Below are 16,648 nucleotides of genomic sequence, written 5' to 3' on the forward strand. Positions count from 1 at the left end.
AGTCAAACAAACCGAGGCAAGGATGATGGGATGAGTTTGTGCTCACTGTCCCTCACACAGCAAGTCCTAAATTTCTACCGAACACATTTGCAAAATGTCAGGTTTTTCCCTAAAGACAAGTACAACTGGAGGGCACGACCCAGTGGGTGACTGAAACAAGAACAGCAGGAGGCCCAGGAGTCAGAATTCTTGCCTTTCCTCAGTTAAAGGGACCCAAAAGAAAAAACACAATATTTAACATGCCTGAAAAGAAAATTTACAATGCTTTGCTTCATAAATAAATTCTATTGGCAAAATAAATGGAAATGCTTTTTTTTAAATACAAAGTTTCATTATCCAATGAGACTGTAGCTTGCCCCTGTTGATTGTAGAGCTGAGGTGCATTTCTACAGAGTAATAATGTAGAAGAGAACAAAAATCATTCATTGCCCCACGAGTGTTGCACGTAGAACAACGTCCCAACCTTTTCCATAGTGATGTTTTCTTCTTTTGGGCTATTTTCAACATCCAGAACTCCTCCATTCCAAACACAATTTCTAAATAAATCAATGTAACCATATCTACATTATCAAGTTCCTCTATTCTTGCCCTATCCTCATCAGCAGGTAGAGGAGGCTGTAGGACCACATTATACCTTCAGGTGACTGGGGTCAGTCTTCGTATCAATTTTTTTGGGGCATGATGCCCCCTCCAAACACTTTAGAAGTGGCAGTTTCGTAACATTCTGAAACTGGCACCTCTGACCTGTGTACAAGGGACAACAATGATAAGATTTCTCATCACAGGCACTGATCACCACTGACTGCTAGATGCAGTATAACTTCTGTTGTATCATATGTAAAGGTGGGAATTAACTTCTGTTATACCATATGTAAAGGCTGGAGTTAGAAATTAAAGTAGCAGACAATTTCATTTCACTGCTTCTTGGGAAAAATTGTTTTCAGTCAACAGTTTCAGCTTTATTGTTGGAACAAATTAAGTATAGACTTCAAACCACAAGGATCATATTTTGTCACTGCACGCAATCTGGTTCAGTTCTGTTTGAACGATCCCTTGGTTTTTCTTGTACATACTAATACATATTAGTAACATTCCTTCTCACAGGACTCAGGATTTTTGCTGAGAATTTCATTCCTGTTGTTGATTTAGTTCCTCTGCCTTCCTACATCTTTACAAGGTAGGAGTGGTTCATTTTGTTATTATTGACTGGAGTTTGCTCTTTCAGTAGAGATTGCATTTAAATAGCACCCCAAAAAGCTGGAAATGACTCTTTCCAGATGTGCAGACACCAAGCCAAAGGAAGGAGACCAGGAGAGTTGACACAGTGGGTTATTGAAGGGAATGTTTTCTAGTAAAGCGATGAAATTCCAGACTTTCTGACCTGTATGGTTTAAGGTACTGCTGCCAGTAATGGGGCAAAGAGATTTCAGAAGGAATAAGGCAGCGTTGGGAATTAGTCAGCATTCCTCGAGATTGGCAGGACTTCTGGAGGTTACAGAGATAGGGAGGGGTGAAACTAGTGGATGGATTTGAACACAAGGCTGAGAAGTTCAAATTGAAGGCACGGGGGGGGGGGGGGGGGGGGCAGGGAGCCAAATGTTATGGAGACTGATGAATGGGAGGTTGAACAGAGTTAGAATGGTCGATTCTGGGGGACAAAAGCAGAAATATTAGAGGTTCATCAGGGAAGGAAGAGAAAATATTTGAAGTGAGAGAAAGAAATACATGGCATAATACAGCATATTGGATGGACTTGCTCAACTGGTCAAACTGATTACTCCCGACAGAATGTAAGCAATTCCATTTGAGTGAGCAGCTTTTAAAGTAAATATGTTAGTTTTTGCGATAGAGAATGCAGGATTGTAATCAACTCAGGTGAAACATTGAGCGTGTGAACAGTCTTGTTAAACACGCAACATCTGGGGCAGGCAGCTGAATGTAATACAAATCAGTGAAAACTTGTAGCAGAGGCTGAAGGTGTTGACTTTGGCTGTCCTAATGTTTAAACTGGAAGTGTAGCTCCAGGCCTAGATAATGGTGAACGGAGTCTTGCAATCAGAGAGTGGAATAGCTAATGATGGGGAGATAGGATTGAGCTTCATCATTGTAGATATGGAATCTGAACATCTTCAAATCTTCTACCTGCTGCTGCCCCTTGAGGATGGATTGGGGGGGGGGGGGGGGGGGGGGGGCGTGCAGGGAACGATAGGTGAGCAATTTGGAAAACGGTGGAACCATAAGCCATTACTGGAGATCCATTTCCTCCATAGTTTGTGGATAGCCTCAGTGTAACCGCAAAATCCTGGAAGAAAACCGAGTATATTTACCGAGAAAGCAGCATCCTCAAACAGAATTGCTTAATTTCTGTGCGAGTGATCAGTTGGTTAAATCTATCCAATATTCAGTATTGTACCATGTATTTTTTCCCCCTTTCTAAATGATTTGTCATAGCATAGCTTGAATGTGATGAGCTGGCTGCTGTGTGGCTTAGCTTCTTTCTCTTTGATAAGTATACCAAGATTATCAAGTATCAAGCATTTTGGATTAGATTGCCCATTAACCATTTCAGTTAATTATATACCAAATAAGATAATAGGGAACTGGTGAATTATGCCAGTTACTGGGATCTCCATGACCAGAATAGGAAAGCACCCTTTCAAATGAAGAGTTCAAAGCAAGTCTGGGTTCACTGGGTGTTGGTGGCAATGGTAAACGGCCACATTTCAACACAAAAAATGATGTACTGTAGCACATTTGACACAATGAGAATGCTAAACAAAATGATCAATGTTAATTCATTCAGGTGACATCCCAGCCAAATCATTTTAATTGTGCCAACTGCTGAACTTTTAAAAAATAAATTTAGAGTACCTAATTATTTTTTCCAATTAAGGGGCAATTTAGCATGGCCAATCCACCTAGCCTGCACATCTTTGGGTTGTGGGGCTGAAACCCACGCAGATGCTGGGAGAACATGCAAACTCCACACGGACATTGACCCAGGGCCGGGATTCGAACCCAGGTCCTCTGCACCGTAGGCAGTTCTAACCACTATGCCACGTGCCGCCCCTTACTACTGAACATTAACAAACTAGCTCGTTGTTTCATAAGAAATGAATGGGGTTGCATTAAAATACCAAAGCACTGCATGCAGCTGAGATTATACAAGTGGTAATGTCTCTCGGCCACATCATTAACTTAGCTGATCAGCAATATGATGTGCGTGTGCATAATTTCACTGCAACATGGACATAATTCCACATCATGAATTGATTTGGCAATAACGATTTCTGCAATAATTAAAAAGCAAAGGAATTAGGTTCACACTTCCTCTAAGAAATAACTGATGCAGCAGCAGCATCATGGTGCAACCCTGCTCCACAATCTACATGCTGGCCATTGGGAACGCAAGCCTTATATTTACAGTATCAATAATTCAGTACCTATGTACCATTGGGGACCACCTTCTAATGCAGTTCAAAAGTCTTACCTATATGAGACTGCGTTTTACAAATTTTCTCCCTTCCTTCTGCCACGCCACCCTGCGCTGCCCGCACTAGTGCTCAATTGGAAAAGCTAGTTGATTGCTGAGCCATAAACCACTGGAACCAACTGTCCTGGAATGCAGTCAATAGAGGCTGTCAGAAGAGATCTGGATTATTAGTGGAAGAGAAAAGATTTGCAGGCCAGTTGTGGGAATGGCAAAGTTGCTCTTATGGTGAACCAGCAGGGACACATGTCAAATGGGTGGCCAGTCAATGATTATTTGCTTTGGAAAAACAGCCATGGCAACCCTGCAGCAGTGGAATTGTCTGGAGATCGGATGACAATAGGATTGAACTCAACGAGATTCTCCCAGGATGACTGGCCTGTCATTGTCCAGACTAGCACATGATCAGTTATCAATTGTTGTGTACCAGAGGGCAGCCAGCTTTATATGCAGTACTCAGCAAGGAGTCTCATCTTAAATTATACCTTTCTAAAAATAAATTTAGAGTACCCAATTCTTTTTTCCAATTAAGAGGCAATTTAGTGTGGTCAATCCGCCTATCCTGCACATCTTTGGATTGTGGGGCGAGACCCACGCAGACACTGTGAGAATGTGCAAACTCCACACGGACAGTGATCCAGGGCCGGGATCGAACCTGGATCCTCAGTGCCGTGAGGCAGCAGTGCTAACCATTGCTCCATCGTACTTCCCTACCTTGAAATATACTCATGGATGGATAAAACTCAAGAGCAAGCCACAGACACCGACGACTACAGAGCAAAAGTAACTGCAGTGCCCTGCTCCACTCGAGTAAAGTGAAACTAAACCTCCATATTATCCCTCTTTGAGATGCCTTCTTGCTTAATCACCCCTATTATTTGAGTAGCCCATGCTCCAATTCTGCATAAAGAAATTCCTTCTGAAAGTTTTAAACTTGACAATTGCTAGTCATTTAATAATAATCTTTATTATAATAGTCTTTAGTGTCACAACTAAACTTACATTAACACTGCAATGAAGTTACTGTGAAAATCCCCTAGCATGTTCAGGTACACTGAGGGTGAATTCGGTGGGGGGAGGAGGGAGAAAGAGAGAGAGAGGAGGATGATGAGAGAAGAGCTTAACTGGAAGGTATCAATCCAAGATAGTCACCAGGAAATTAAATACGGAATTCAGAAAAAGCTTTCTCATCTGAAGGGTAACTGAGCGATGAAATTAAGGGTGAAGCTAGAAGTACATTTGAGGGAGAAAGGAATGGATGACTATAATGATAAACTTAGGTGAGAGAAGGCAATTGAAGCATAACCAGCATGGACTGGTTGGGCTGAATAGTCTGTTTTTGCACCATGTATAAACTTCTCCCGACCCCTGCATCATTACCATTTTTCTCCCAAGGGTCTATTCATGGCCCCTCCTTTTACTCATCTAATTCTCAATATGCCCCTCAGCAACATCTTTAGAAATCTGTTTCCACATATTCTCACAAAGAAACACTATATTGAACAATGATTTTCAATCCACTAGTTGGAAACATGAATAGAAATTAAAAATAGACTTTCTAAAAACTGGGACTAAGAGATCTGAACTCGCAGTCTGGATGTCTACCTAATTTGCACTACAGTTCTGAGAATAAGGCAGCAATTCTGCAAACCTGACCAAAGACAACAATTCCCTGGGGAATGTGAAAGGTCTGAAATGTATTTGTTTCAATGCCAGAAGTATAGCAGATAATGCAGATGAACTTAAGAGCACTGATTGGTAATTGGAACTACGGTATTGTGGCTATCACAGAAGCGTGGTTAAAGGAAGGGCAGGATTAGCAGTTGAACGTTGGAGGATATAGATGCTTCAGGAGTGATAGCAGGGGATCATAGAATCATTGAATTTACAGTGCAGAAGGAGGCCATTTGGCCCATCAAGTCTGCGCCAGCCCTTGGAAAGAGCACCCCACTTAAGCCCACTCCATCCCAGTAACCCCACCTAACCTAACCAGAGCACCCGGAGGAAGCCCACGCAGACACGGGGAGAACATGCACACTCCGCACAGACAGTGAACCAAGCCGGGAATCGAACCTGGGACCCTGGAGCTGTGAAGCAACCGTGCTAACCACTGTGCTACCCCAACCAAAGACAACAATTGCAAAAGGGGCGTGGGAGTAGTATTACTGTTAAGGAAAATATAGCCACAGCAGGACCACACCTCTGGGGCTCATACAACGAGGCAATCACAATGTTTATTACAGACCCCCCCAATGTCAGCGAGAGTTAGAGAATAAGATAGGTAGAGAGATTTTGGATACATGCAAAAGTAATAGGGTTGTTATGGTAGGGGATATTAACTTCCCCTATATTGACTGGGACTCACTTAATGCTAGGAGCTTGGATGGGATAAAGTTTGTACAGTGTATCCAGGAAGGCTTCTTGATACAATATGTATAGAGGGAAGGGGTAGTACTGGACCTGGTATAGGGAATGAGCCTGAACAAGTGGTTGAGGTTTCAGTAGGGGAATATTTTGAGAGGAGACCACAATTCCGTAAGTTTTAGGGTACGTTTGGATAGGGATGAGGGTAACCCTCAGGTGCTAACCTGGGGAAAGGCAAAAAGGCAATAATTTTCGACAGGAATTTAAGAATTGGAGAGTAAATCAACATTGGACATGTAGGAGTCTTTCAGGCGACAGTTGATTAGGATTCAGGAAAGTCACATTCCTGAGAGAATATAGGATACGTATGGGGAGTTTAGGGAGCTTTGGACAACGAAGGAGATTATGAACTTCGTCAAAAAGAAAAAGGAGGCTTTTGTACGGTCTAGAAGGGTACAGTTAAAACCCTTGAAGAGTATAAAGAAAGTAGGACAGTACTTAAGCAGGAAATTAGGAGGGCTAGGAGGAGGTCATGAAAAGTCCCTGGCAAGTAGGATTATGGTGAATCTCAAAGCTTTTTATTCATATGTAAAAAATAAGAACGTGGCCAGGGAAAGGATTTGGCCAATTAAGGACAGTGAGGGGAATATATATGTTGAGCCAGAGAAAATGGGCGAGGTACTAAATGAGCACTTTGCATCAGTGTTCACCAAAGAAAAGGACTTTGTGGAAGATGATTCTTGGGTAGGGTGTGAGGATAGTCTGTGTCATGTTGACATCAAAAAGGATGTACTGGGTGTTTTCAAAAACATTTAAGGTGTACAAGTCTCCTGGGCCGGATGGGATTTACGCCAGAATACTGAGAGAAGCAAAGGAGGAAATTGCTGGGGCCTTGACTGTCATCTTTGTATCCTTTTTGGCTACAGGTGAGATCCCAGAGGACTGGAGAATAGCTAATGTGGCACTGCTGTTTAAGAAAGGTAGCAGGGATAATCCAGGAAACTAGGCCGGTGAGCCTCAGGTCAGTAGCAGGTAAATTATTGGAGAATTCTCAGATGGGATTTATACCCATTTGGAAACAAATAGCGAAAGACAGCATGATTTTGTGAAGGGGAGGTTGTGCCTCACTAACTTGACCGAATTTTTTGAGGAAGTGACAAAGATGATTGTTGAGGGGAGGGTGATGGATGTTGTTTACATGGACTTCAGTAAGGCTTTGACAAGTGGCACATGGCAGACTGATACAAAATGTGACGTCACACAGGATCAGAGGTGAGGTGGCAAGATAGAGACAGAACTGGCTCGTTCACAGAAGGTAGTGGATAGAAGTAAAAGGGTGCTTTTTCTGAATGGAAGGTTGTGACTAGTTGAGTTCCACAGGGATCTGTGCTGGAATCTCTGTTGTTTGTAGTATATATAAACGATTTGAAGGAAAATGTAGTTGTTCTGATTAGTAAGTTCACGGATGACACCAAGGTTGTTGGAATGGCAGATAATGTTGAGAATTGTCAGAGGATACAGCAAGACATAGATAGATTGGAGACTTGGGCACCGAAATGGCAAATGGGAGTTTAATCTGGACAAATGTGAGGTAATGCATTTAGGTAGGTCTAACAGAGGGAAATATACAGTAAATGGCAAAACTCTTAGGAATATAGAAAATCAGAGAGATCTAGGCATAAAGGTCCACAGATCTTTGAAAGTGGCAACACAAATGGACAAGGTAGTCAAGGAAACATATAGAATGCTTTCCTTCATTGGATGGGGCATAGAGTATAAAAACCGGCAAGTCATGCTACAGTTGTACAGAAGCTTGGCAAGGCCGCACTTGGGATATTGCGCACAATTCTGGTCATCACACTACCAGAAGGACGTGGAGGCTTTGGAGAGGGTGCGCAGCAGGTTAACCAGGATGTTGCCTGGTCGAGAGTATTAGCTATGCCGAGAGGCTGAATGTACTCGAACTGTTTTCATTAGAACGACGGAGGTTGAGGGGCGATATGTTATAGGTCTACAAGATTATGAGGGGCATGGATAGAGTGGATGGGCATGCACTCTTTCCCAGGGTGTAAGGGTCAGTCACCAGGGGGCACAGATTTAAGGTCCATGTGGCAAAGCTTAGAGGAGATGTGCGAGGCAGTTTGTTTGTTTGTTTTTACACAGAGGGTGGAGTGTGCCTGGAACGCTCTGCCTGGGGAGGTTGTGGAAGCAGATACATTAACGGCGTTCAAAAGACATCTCAAAAAAATACATGGATAGGATGGGTATAGACTGGATACGGCACTAGGAAGTGCGGTGGGTTTTGGCCAAGGATGGTATCATGATCGGTACAGGCTTGGGAAGACCGAAGAGACTTTTCCGTATTGTTCTTTGTACTCCACCTCCGGTTTCATTAGCAGGGTATCTATGGTAATCCCCTGAAGTATTTAACTGTTGGAGACAGAAAATTAAGACTACAATGGGACCCTGAGCTAATCAAGTTACAATTGGAATACATGATCATTTTTGAGCAACTGGTCAGGTGGGAAAGCCAATACATGTCATGCTCTCTCTGCAGAACTGATCAAGCAGCTGAGAGATTCTTCCTCTCTCCCCATCCAACTTGCAAGCTTTTGGGCCCTATCTGCTATTAACTGGCTCTCTTTCCATGTGCAGAGAATCAACTCTACAGTTTCTAGAAGAACAAATTCATCCACCTACAGTTTTAAACCACCTTGCCACAGAAATCAGAAAACCACTGGATTCAGCCTAAAGCCAGCTGAGTCACCAAAGTATAGATTGTATATTTTTTCTTTTTACAGGCTCTAATTTAGCCAACTCATCATTCCCCATTGCGTACACTCAAGAGAGGAGGTTGGTGTCTATATTATTTTCCTTGGGTCGGTTTAAGTATAATAAAGCTAACTTTTGTTAAACCCAAGAATATCTGGCTGAATGGTTCTTTTATGACCACTGCATGTAAACAAGTATAATAAAGCTAACTTTTGTTAAACCCAAGAATATCTGGCTGAATGGTTCTTTTATGACCACTGCATGTAAACAGTTACAGTAAGAAGTCTTACAATACCAGGTTAAAAGTCCAACATGTTTGTTTTAAACACTAGCTTTCGGAGCTAGTGTTTGAAACAAACATGTTGGACTTTAACCTGGTGTTGTAAGACTTCTTACTGTGCTTACCCCAGTCCAACGCCGGCATCTCCACATTATGTAAACAGTTAAGCACTCATTGAATTGCCAAGTATGATCTTTCAAACCAAAACAATTTGCAGTCAAATGAGGGGGACAAGATGGAGCCATTCGGCCCCATCTCACCTGATTATAACAATAGTGACAACACGCAGTTCCACCTCACCTCCAGGGCACTGACAACACCCAGTTCCACCTCAGAGTCCGGTACTATCTCTAAAATATCAAACTGCTTATCCAACAGCCAGGCATGGACGAGAAGAAATTTTCTCAAATTAAATATTGGAAGGCAGAAGCCACTGTCTTTGTTTCCCATCATACGGTTCATTCCCTTGCCATATCAACTGAAACCAGTGTTTGCAACTTTGGTGCTATATTTGATTAATGTGAGCTTCCTATCACATCTGCCTTAGTCTGCCCTTTTCAACATTCGTAGCATTGTCCAACTCAGCACTTTCTACAGCTCATCTGCTGAAAACCTCATACACATTTTGTTATCTCTACTTTATACTATTCAAATGCATTTCTGGCTGATGCCCCAAGATGTATCCTCTGCAATCTTGGAAGTCATTCAAAAACTCTGCTTACCCATCTCTGTGCTTGTTGACCTGCATTGTATCCTGGTTAAGCAATGTTTCCATTTTAAGATTCTTATCCTTGTTTTCAAATCCCTCCCTCCATGCCTTCACCCCTCTATATAGGAACATAAGAGCCAAATGTTCTCCAGCCTTGACCCCCTTCCGTCCCAATGTGTGACTGAACAACAAATTTTGTTTGATAATGCTTCTGAAGTTGTTGATGTGCTGCAAACTGTTTATACCACGGCAACTAGCGAAACAACCTACTATGTCTGGGGTGGCTGATCATTAAGTTGTCAGTCATTGCTGTATGTCCACATTAAGAAGTAACAAAGTTGGCCAACAATATTAGCACAAAAATGCTATTGTGGTTTCTAGAATGGAGTAACGTTACATCTTAGTAAACTTCTTACAATAAAAAAAAGTAAATATCAGCAGTAAATTTTGCAGCAAAAGTTTTTAATATACACTTTCCACAGGCACAGTTGCACTTAACGCATAATGGCTGACAACATAGGAATGGCATATTCCTGGCTCAGATAAGATGTCTTGATGTCTCGGATCACTTGAAACATGCACTTTCATTTCACTAAATATGAAATTATGAATTGGCTCTCAAAGCTACTTCACAAAGTGACGCAATAGCATTGGAAACTGTAGGCCTGATTAGTCGCTATAGTCAGCATTGAGCTACTCATCTTGGAGCTTCAAAACTTGATCTTTAGCAGCAACACGAGCTGCACAGATACAGAACCCAGAAAGATCAGACCATTCAGTGCAAAGAGTTTGTACTATTCGTTCATTAGCAAGGACAACTATCTCGCCACCCATTTTGTGGTTTATTTTTCATATCCCCCAGTATTCCTTTGTCAAACACCTCAGTACATTTTGTGGTTTTTAATTCCCATAGTCTCAGCATCAATTTTTCTTGGGTACAAACTTGTTTAGCTCAAATTATCAGGGTTATTATCCCTATTGTAGATTTCCCAGACAGAAGAGTTAACCTCAATACCATTATTTTGAATCGCTGAAAAAAATCAGTTCACCTCTTAATATCCAAGGGAATAAAACTGATGGTTACCATCCAAAGTTCAATTCTATACCTTAAGGTTTAGTCTTTGCTTTGATAATATTGATGAGTTATGTACATACAGCCCAAAAATCCTTTTCTCCAACCTTGCATTTCATTAGATTATACGCTGTTCATGTATTATCTTTACCTCATTGCATTTGTAATTATTCTGCTCATTTAGGATGATTCTTGAAATTGTGATTTGCAAAATGCCACCTCAGAGCATTCATATGCAAACCGAAAAGCTGCAGTTCTGGCATTCACCCTCAGGGGCACTATAGTCACTGGCTACCAATTCAAGAGTCTCTTAACCCAACACTGTCTCCTACATTCCAGTTTCTAACCAGCCATGCCACAAATGGGAGAATAAAGTCAGTTTAAAAATCCAGTAAATTTTTCTACCAGTTTCAAGAGGCTTTAGCTCAAGTCTGCAGTTTTAGAGCATATTTAATTCAAGGTTATTGTGCATTCCGATATCAGCACTAACAGCCCAGTGCATCTCCATTCGATACTGCACTAGATTCCACAAAACATCTTATCAAGATTATAATTAAGCAATGCAACAAAGAGATGAAGGGGTCCCTAATGAATTGCAAGAATTGACCCCTCCCCATTCCTTCCCCATATACCAATTTATTCTGGCCACTGCACAAAGTTCAAAGAAAATCAGGTTTAAAAATAAAATCAAAATGTGCATCAATGTGTTTAAAAATACTAGTGTTCATGAGAGCTCATCAGTCTTAAGATTGCATTAAGTGCACTGTAAGCAGAACCTACAAAATACTATGGTGAAGATCTAGAGTATAGTTTTTTTGCATAGAGTTTGATCCGTTTGCATCTACATCTTGTGCAGGTGTTCAAATCTCAACAATTTAAGTGCAATTGGGAGGTTTTACACAATTGAAACTGACAACTCATACTGGAAAACAATTATATTTTGGAAGAACTTTCACTACAGGTGACAGAATTCCAAAAATCAAATTACATGAAAATATACATCACCATTTGTCTTTGTACATCAGGCAGAAAATCTGCAGTATAGCTAGAAAGAATAACACACACACACAAAACAGCTTTTTAATATCAAAAGTCCTCAAACTCCCACTTAGAAGGGTGAAAGCCTACACCTAAACACTGTGAAGCCTACTTCAGACACTCCCCACAAAGTCAAGCTCAAGAAAACAATTGCTTCATCAGTTGGGCAGTGAAGACTAATGAGGTCACCGTGGCTAATTTCAAATTCAGGTATAAACTTTAACCCCTTGCTGTAGAACCAAAAGTATGTGCATATTAAATTTGAACATCTGCAAAGTAGTAGCATTTACGCCCAAAATATTTTCGGCCATCGAGTGTTAATGCAGCATCAGAATATCTGGTAAAACATTCTCACTATGGAATCAATCTTAAAAATTAATAAATGCTACTTTTAGTTTTACAGTGCAAGATGACTTGTTTTTTTTTTTAAAAAGAAAATTGAATGCACAAAGCCCCCTTGCTAAAATCTCTCAGAATTTACACGATTCTCTAACTACAAGCAAGCTTTAATTTGGTACAATGCATATTGTGGGTGTCTACAGTATATAGAATATCCAGATAATGTTGTGCTATGTACAGGTCTTTACAATTCCTCCTGAAGATCAAAGCAGTTCACAGGAATCCTGATGCATCATTTTGTTTCCCCCCTCCCCAAGTTGGCACGATAGGCTTTACTCCACAATGAGGATGGCACAATTCACTCACGCTCCATAATGCCAATCCAGGATTACCAACTTGTTACAGTTTGAAGAGGTCCAACAGTTGGTGGGTTGAGTGCAGAAAGTCAACAGTGCCATGTTGGTCTTAATTGGAGACCTGTAACTCAGAAATTTTCCATTAGTTACTGTTACAATTTAATTCAAATACATAAAACCTCCAAAACCTTTTCTGTACACCGTGGCAGAAGGAAAAATAGAAACTGCCCTCTAACCACACCAGGCACAACCAAGCCACATCTCTCACCAAGAAATCTTCACAGAAATTTAGGTCATGGCTATCCATATTCAGATACTTTTTATTGGTAAGGAACAACAAGCCATGAAAATCTGCAATCCCAGTGCAAAAAAAAAATCAATGATTTTGAACATTGGAACTGATGCATGTGATCCAAAGGACTTAAATTTTTGACTCCAAAGAATCCAAGTGGCTCCAACTTTCCTGAATTTCAGACTGACTGGAAAGGCAGAATAAAAAAGGTACCACATTTACTGTTGGGAACTTCAACAGGACAACTTCGAACTTCCATACCCGAACATATTAATGAGGCACTTACCAATGCTTCCCTGATAGAAGATATCCAAACACGTTTTATTCAAATTTGTTCAATTGGCGATCAGGATTACATCCCATCACCAACTCCAAATATTACTCTTCTACCCCTCCCACTGATCATCTAAGCAGCTTTCAATATGATTAAACAGTCGTGCTGGAACAAACATGAAGTCAATGCAGAAAAATGGTCTTAAAAAGCAATTTGGGTTTGAACATTAGTTCATGAACCTTAAACCTTTAACAGAACATTTTGTGGATCGTCTCCCTACTTTCATTGCCCAGTGCCTCCTAGTTATATCACTCTGAAGAACTAAAGAAGCATTCGGGATGTTGCAGTGCCAGAACATGTGCTGCAAACTACTTGGATTAATTCACAGGACTGCGAACTATGGGTGGAAAAGTTAAAGGTGCCTCTAATCGCTTGCTCTCAACATCCAGACATTACACGGGTCAGGTAACTCACATTAGTTTTAAAGAAAAAGTGGCCATTACTTCAATGGTTCTTGCCTTAAATTAGCATTATGGTAACCTAAAAGTGAAACATTAATCAAAAGTTTTTTTGTTTTTTTAAAGATGCCAAAACTAATGTAATGACTATTCACGTTCAACAGGAATTAAGTAAAAAAAAAAAAAGTTAATCCACCAAAAAAGGCCTAGAGTACATTTGAGACCGAATATGCACAAGTCAGAATTCATTCTCTTTTGCTCTTTAAACTCTCCTCCCTTCCAACAAGTCTTGGAAAGTACACATTTCACATGTTGAGATTCCACAGGATTTCGGTCAAGAATAAATGGAAATGTGAAATTTTCAATGTGCACACCACCTGGGAAAAATATCCAGAAGTTGAACCTCAAGACTGTCCTTCCAAATTTGGGCTGTAACTAAAAGATCTTATGCATTATACTAAAATATTAATAGAGTTATACAGAAATGTACCCTACAGTATCACAGTAATGACTTACGTGCTATTTTTTTTTATAGCATACTGATGTCAGTCAGTATGCTGCAAAGATCAGAAGCACAGTAAAGCAAACTTGGTGTTATAATAATAATCTTTATTGTCAAGTAGGCTTACATTAACACTGCAATGAATTTACTGTGAAAAGCCCCTCGTCGCCACATTCCGGCGCCTGTTCGGGTACAGAGGGAGAATTCAAAACGTCCAAATTACCCAACAGCACGTCTTTCTGGACTTGTGGGAGGAAACCGGAGCACCCGGAGGAAACCCACGCAGACACGAGGAGAACGTGCAGACTCCGCACAGACAGTGCCCTAAGCCGGGAATCAAACTTGGGACCCTGGTGCTGTGAAGCCTTGTGCTAACCACTATGCCACCGTGCTGCCCACAATGTTTAATACAGATATAAATAACGACACAGCACTTTGGTTGGCCTGTAGTCTGCAGAAAAGCACTTTTAAAGTTTTACATATAACGTTACAACTATAGGACAAACTTCACGTACTGGAATATATTTCAATCCATGCTAGACCGGGCTACTGTCTCATCCTGCAAATCAATGTTGAATAGAAGTTTAAATATGTTTATATGGTTAAATACCACACCAGCAAATTGTACTTTGACAATCTACTGCTAAAGCCAAAACAAAAGATTAAGTAACAATATTTAATGCGAAGATTCTCTGTTTCATTACCCTTCAACATACTTGCTGTATAACAGAAGGATCGTAACGAGAGGTCAATGAGGGAGGGCTGTCATTCTCGCTCTGCATTTTGCAGCTTATAAATCACTAAAAGAAACTAAAGTAATTTGCAATATCAAGGGACTGTAACTGCTGTTGAACTCACTCCAGTCACTCAACATGACACAAACCAGCCGGCTGATGGTAGAAAGATCCCATTTAATCAACATTGTGCTAGATTTACAGTTTTCTATTGTGCTTACCCAGAAAGTGAAGCTTCCTGGTAAATGAAGTATCACTCGAATGCTGTCTCTTGACTTTTTCTTACACAGCGTGCAACTTTCCTTTTGAATTCACCATTACGGTCTTCCCTCCATTCTTTCTACAAATTGCAAGTCAGAACAAAGTAATGAACAATTCAGCAAATGTGCTTCTGCCTCCAAAATTGAAGCTGGTGAGCTGCTGTATGAAGAATGCAAATCACAAAGCAAAGTAGCAAGATGGCCCTCAGCCTTATCCTTTAACGCTGGAACTTCTATTGATCAATTTCTTTTTTAAAAATAAATTTAGAGTACCCAATTATTTTTTCCAATTAAGGGTCAATTTAACGTGGCCAATCCACCTACCCTGCACATCTTTGGGTTGTGGGGGCGAAACCCACGCAGGCATGGGGAGAATGTGCAAACTCCTCACAGACAGTGACCCAGGGCCGGGATTCGAACCCGGGTCCTCAGCGCCGTAGGCAGCAATGCTAACCACTGTGCCACCATGCTGCCCTTATTGATCAATTTCCATTTGCACGACACGTTTCCAAATACACTTTAAACAGTATTTCATTTTAGCTACAATCAGTGTAGATAAACAATTGATATACAGCAAAGTCCCACAAACTACAGTGAAATGAATGATTAGATAATCAGTGATGCCCTTATCCCGTGTATAAAGTTCAAAGACAGATATTCTAGTGTAGTTTGGTTTTCCTAGGTGTTATTGGTCACAGAGCTGCGTGGGGGACATTAGAGATGTTGCAGCATATGGACCAAGAATTCTCCTATTGTCATTTAGGAAATGTTGGGAGGGTAACTAGGTCATTGGCACGGGCATTCCTAGGTACAAGGGAACTGAGGAACACATAAATTTTACCTTTTGAATGATGGAATAGCTGATTCCTAATCCTGTATTATGTCGTAGCGGATTTGTAGACAGCAATACCCAATAATACCCTATAATAGCTGGCGAAATGGCCATTTAACTTCTTATAATTGTTAACAACCACCTGTGATCTCAAATGATTTTTTATTAAGGGGCAATTTAGCGTGGCCAATCCAGCTACCCTGCACATCTTTGGGTTGTGGAGGTGAGACACATACAGACATGGGGAGAATGTATAAACTCCACACAGACAGTGACCCAGAGCCGGATTGAACCTGCGTCCTCGTACCGTGAGGCAGCAGCGCTAACCATTGCACCACCATGCCACCCTACCCAAGACTTCAATTAAAATATGCCAATTTTAAAACTTCTAAATATCTTGGAAATATTCATGTTTGGAAAAATAGAATTCAACCTTGCTAAATAGTAATGCTGCTAAATGACATTCAAACAAACATTACTCAACCAAGGTGCACAACCATATGCAAAGCAGTTCACTTCAGCCCCCTTATTTTTCATTTCAGGTTTTTAAACTGTTCTTGGTTGATTTTCTCTGGTATTTGAAAATTTAGCCACTTGTTGGTTTATTTTTACATCTAAGTAGGCTCTACTACCAGCAGTCTTGGTTTTGCTGCTACTTATATTTTTTTTCACAAATTTAAAATGACCAATTATTTTTTTTCCAATTAAGTGCCAATTTAACATGGCCAATGCACCTACCCTACACATCTTTGGGTTGTGGGGGTGAGATCCACGTAGACTCGGGGAACATGTGCAAACTCCACACGAGCAGTGACCAGGGGCCAAATCCTCGGTGCCATGAGGCAGCAGTGCTAACCACTGCGCCGCCCGTTGCTG

At 40.9% G+C, this 16,648-nt stretch overlaps 1 protein-coding gene across 1 annotated transcript in view; it reads right to left on the reverse strand.

Annotated features, from left to right (window-relative positions):
- Positions 1-10,060: 10,060 nt before the first annotated feature.
- ube2g1a (ubiquitin-conjugating enzyme E2G 1a (UBC7 homolog, yeast)) overlaps positions 10,061-16,648 on the reverse strand; it is a 96,500-nt gene continuing 89,912 nt past the window's right edge. Inside the window, exons 5-6 of the mRNA XM_038813634.1 lie at positions 14,902-15,020; positions 10,061-12,541 (exon numbers count right to left, since the gene is read on the reverse strand). Of these exons, the coding sequence (XP_038669562.1) occupies positions 14,934-15,020 (87 nt within the window). The 3' untranslated portion in view covers positions 10,061-12,541; positions 14,902-14,933. The remainder of the gene's footprint in view (positions 12,542-14,901; positions 15,021-16,648) is intronic.

The sequence above is a fragment of the Scyliorhinus canicula genome, chromosome 12 (genome assembly GCF_902713615.1).
Source record: "Scyliorhinus canicula chromosome 12, sScyCan1.1, whole genome shotgun sequence".
In the NCBI taxonomy this organism is placed as follows: Eukaryota; Metazoa; Chordata; class Chondrichthyes; order Carcharhiniformes; family Scyliorhinidae; genus Scyliorhinus; species Scyliorhinus canicula.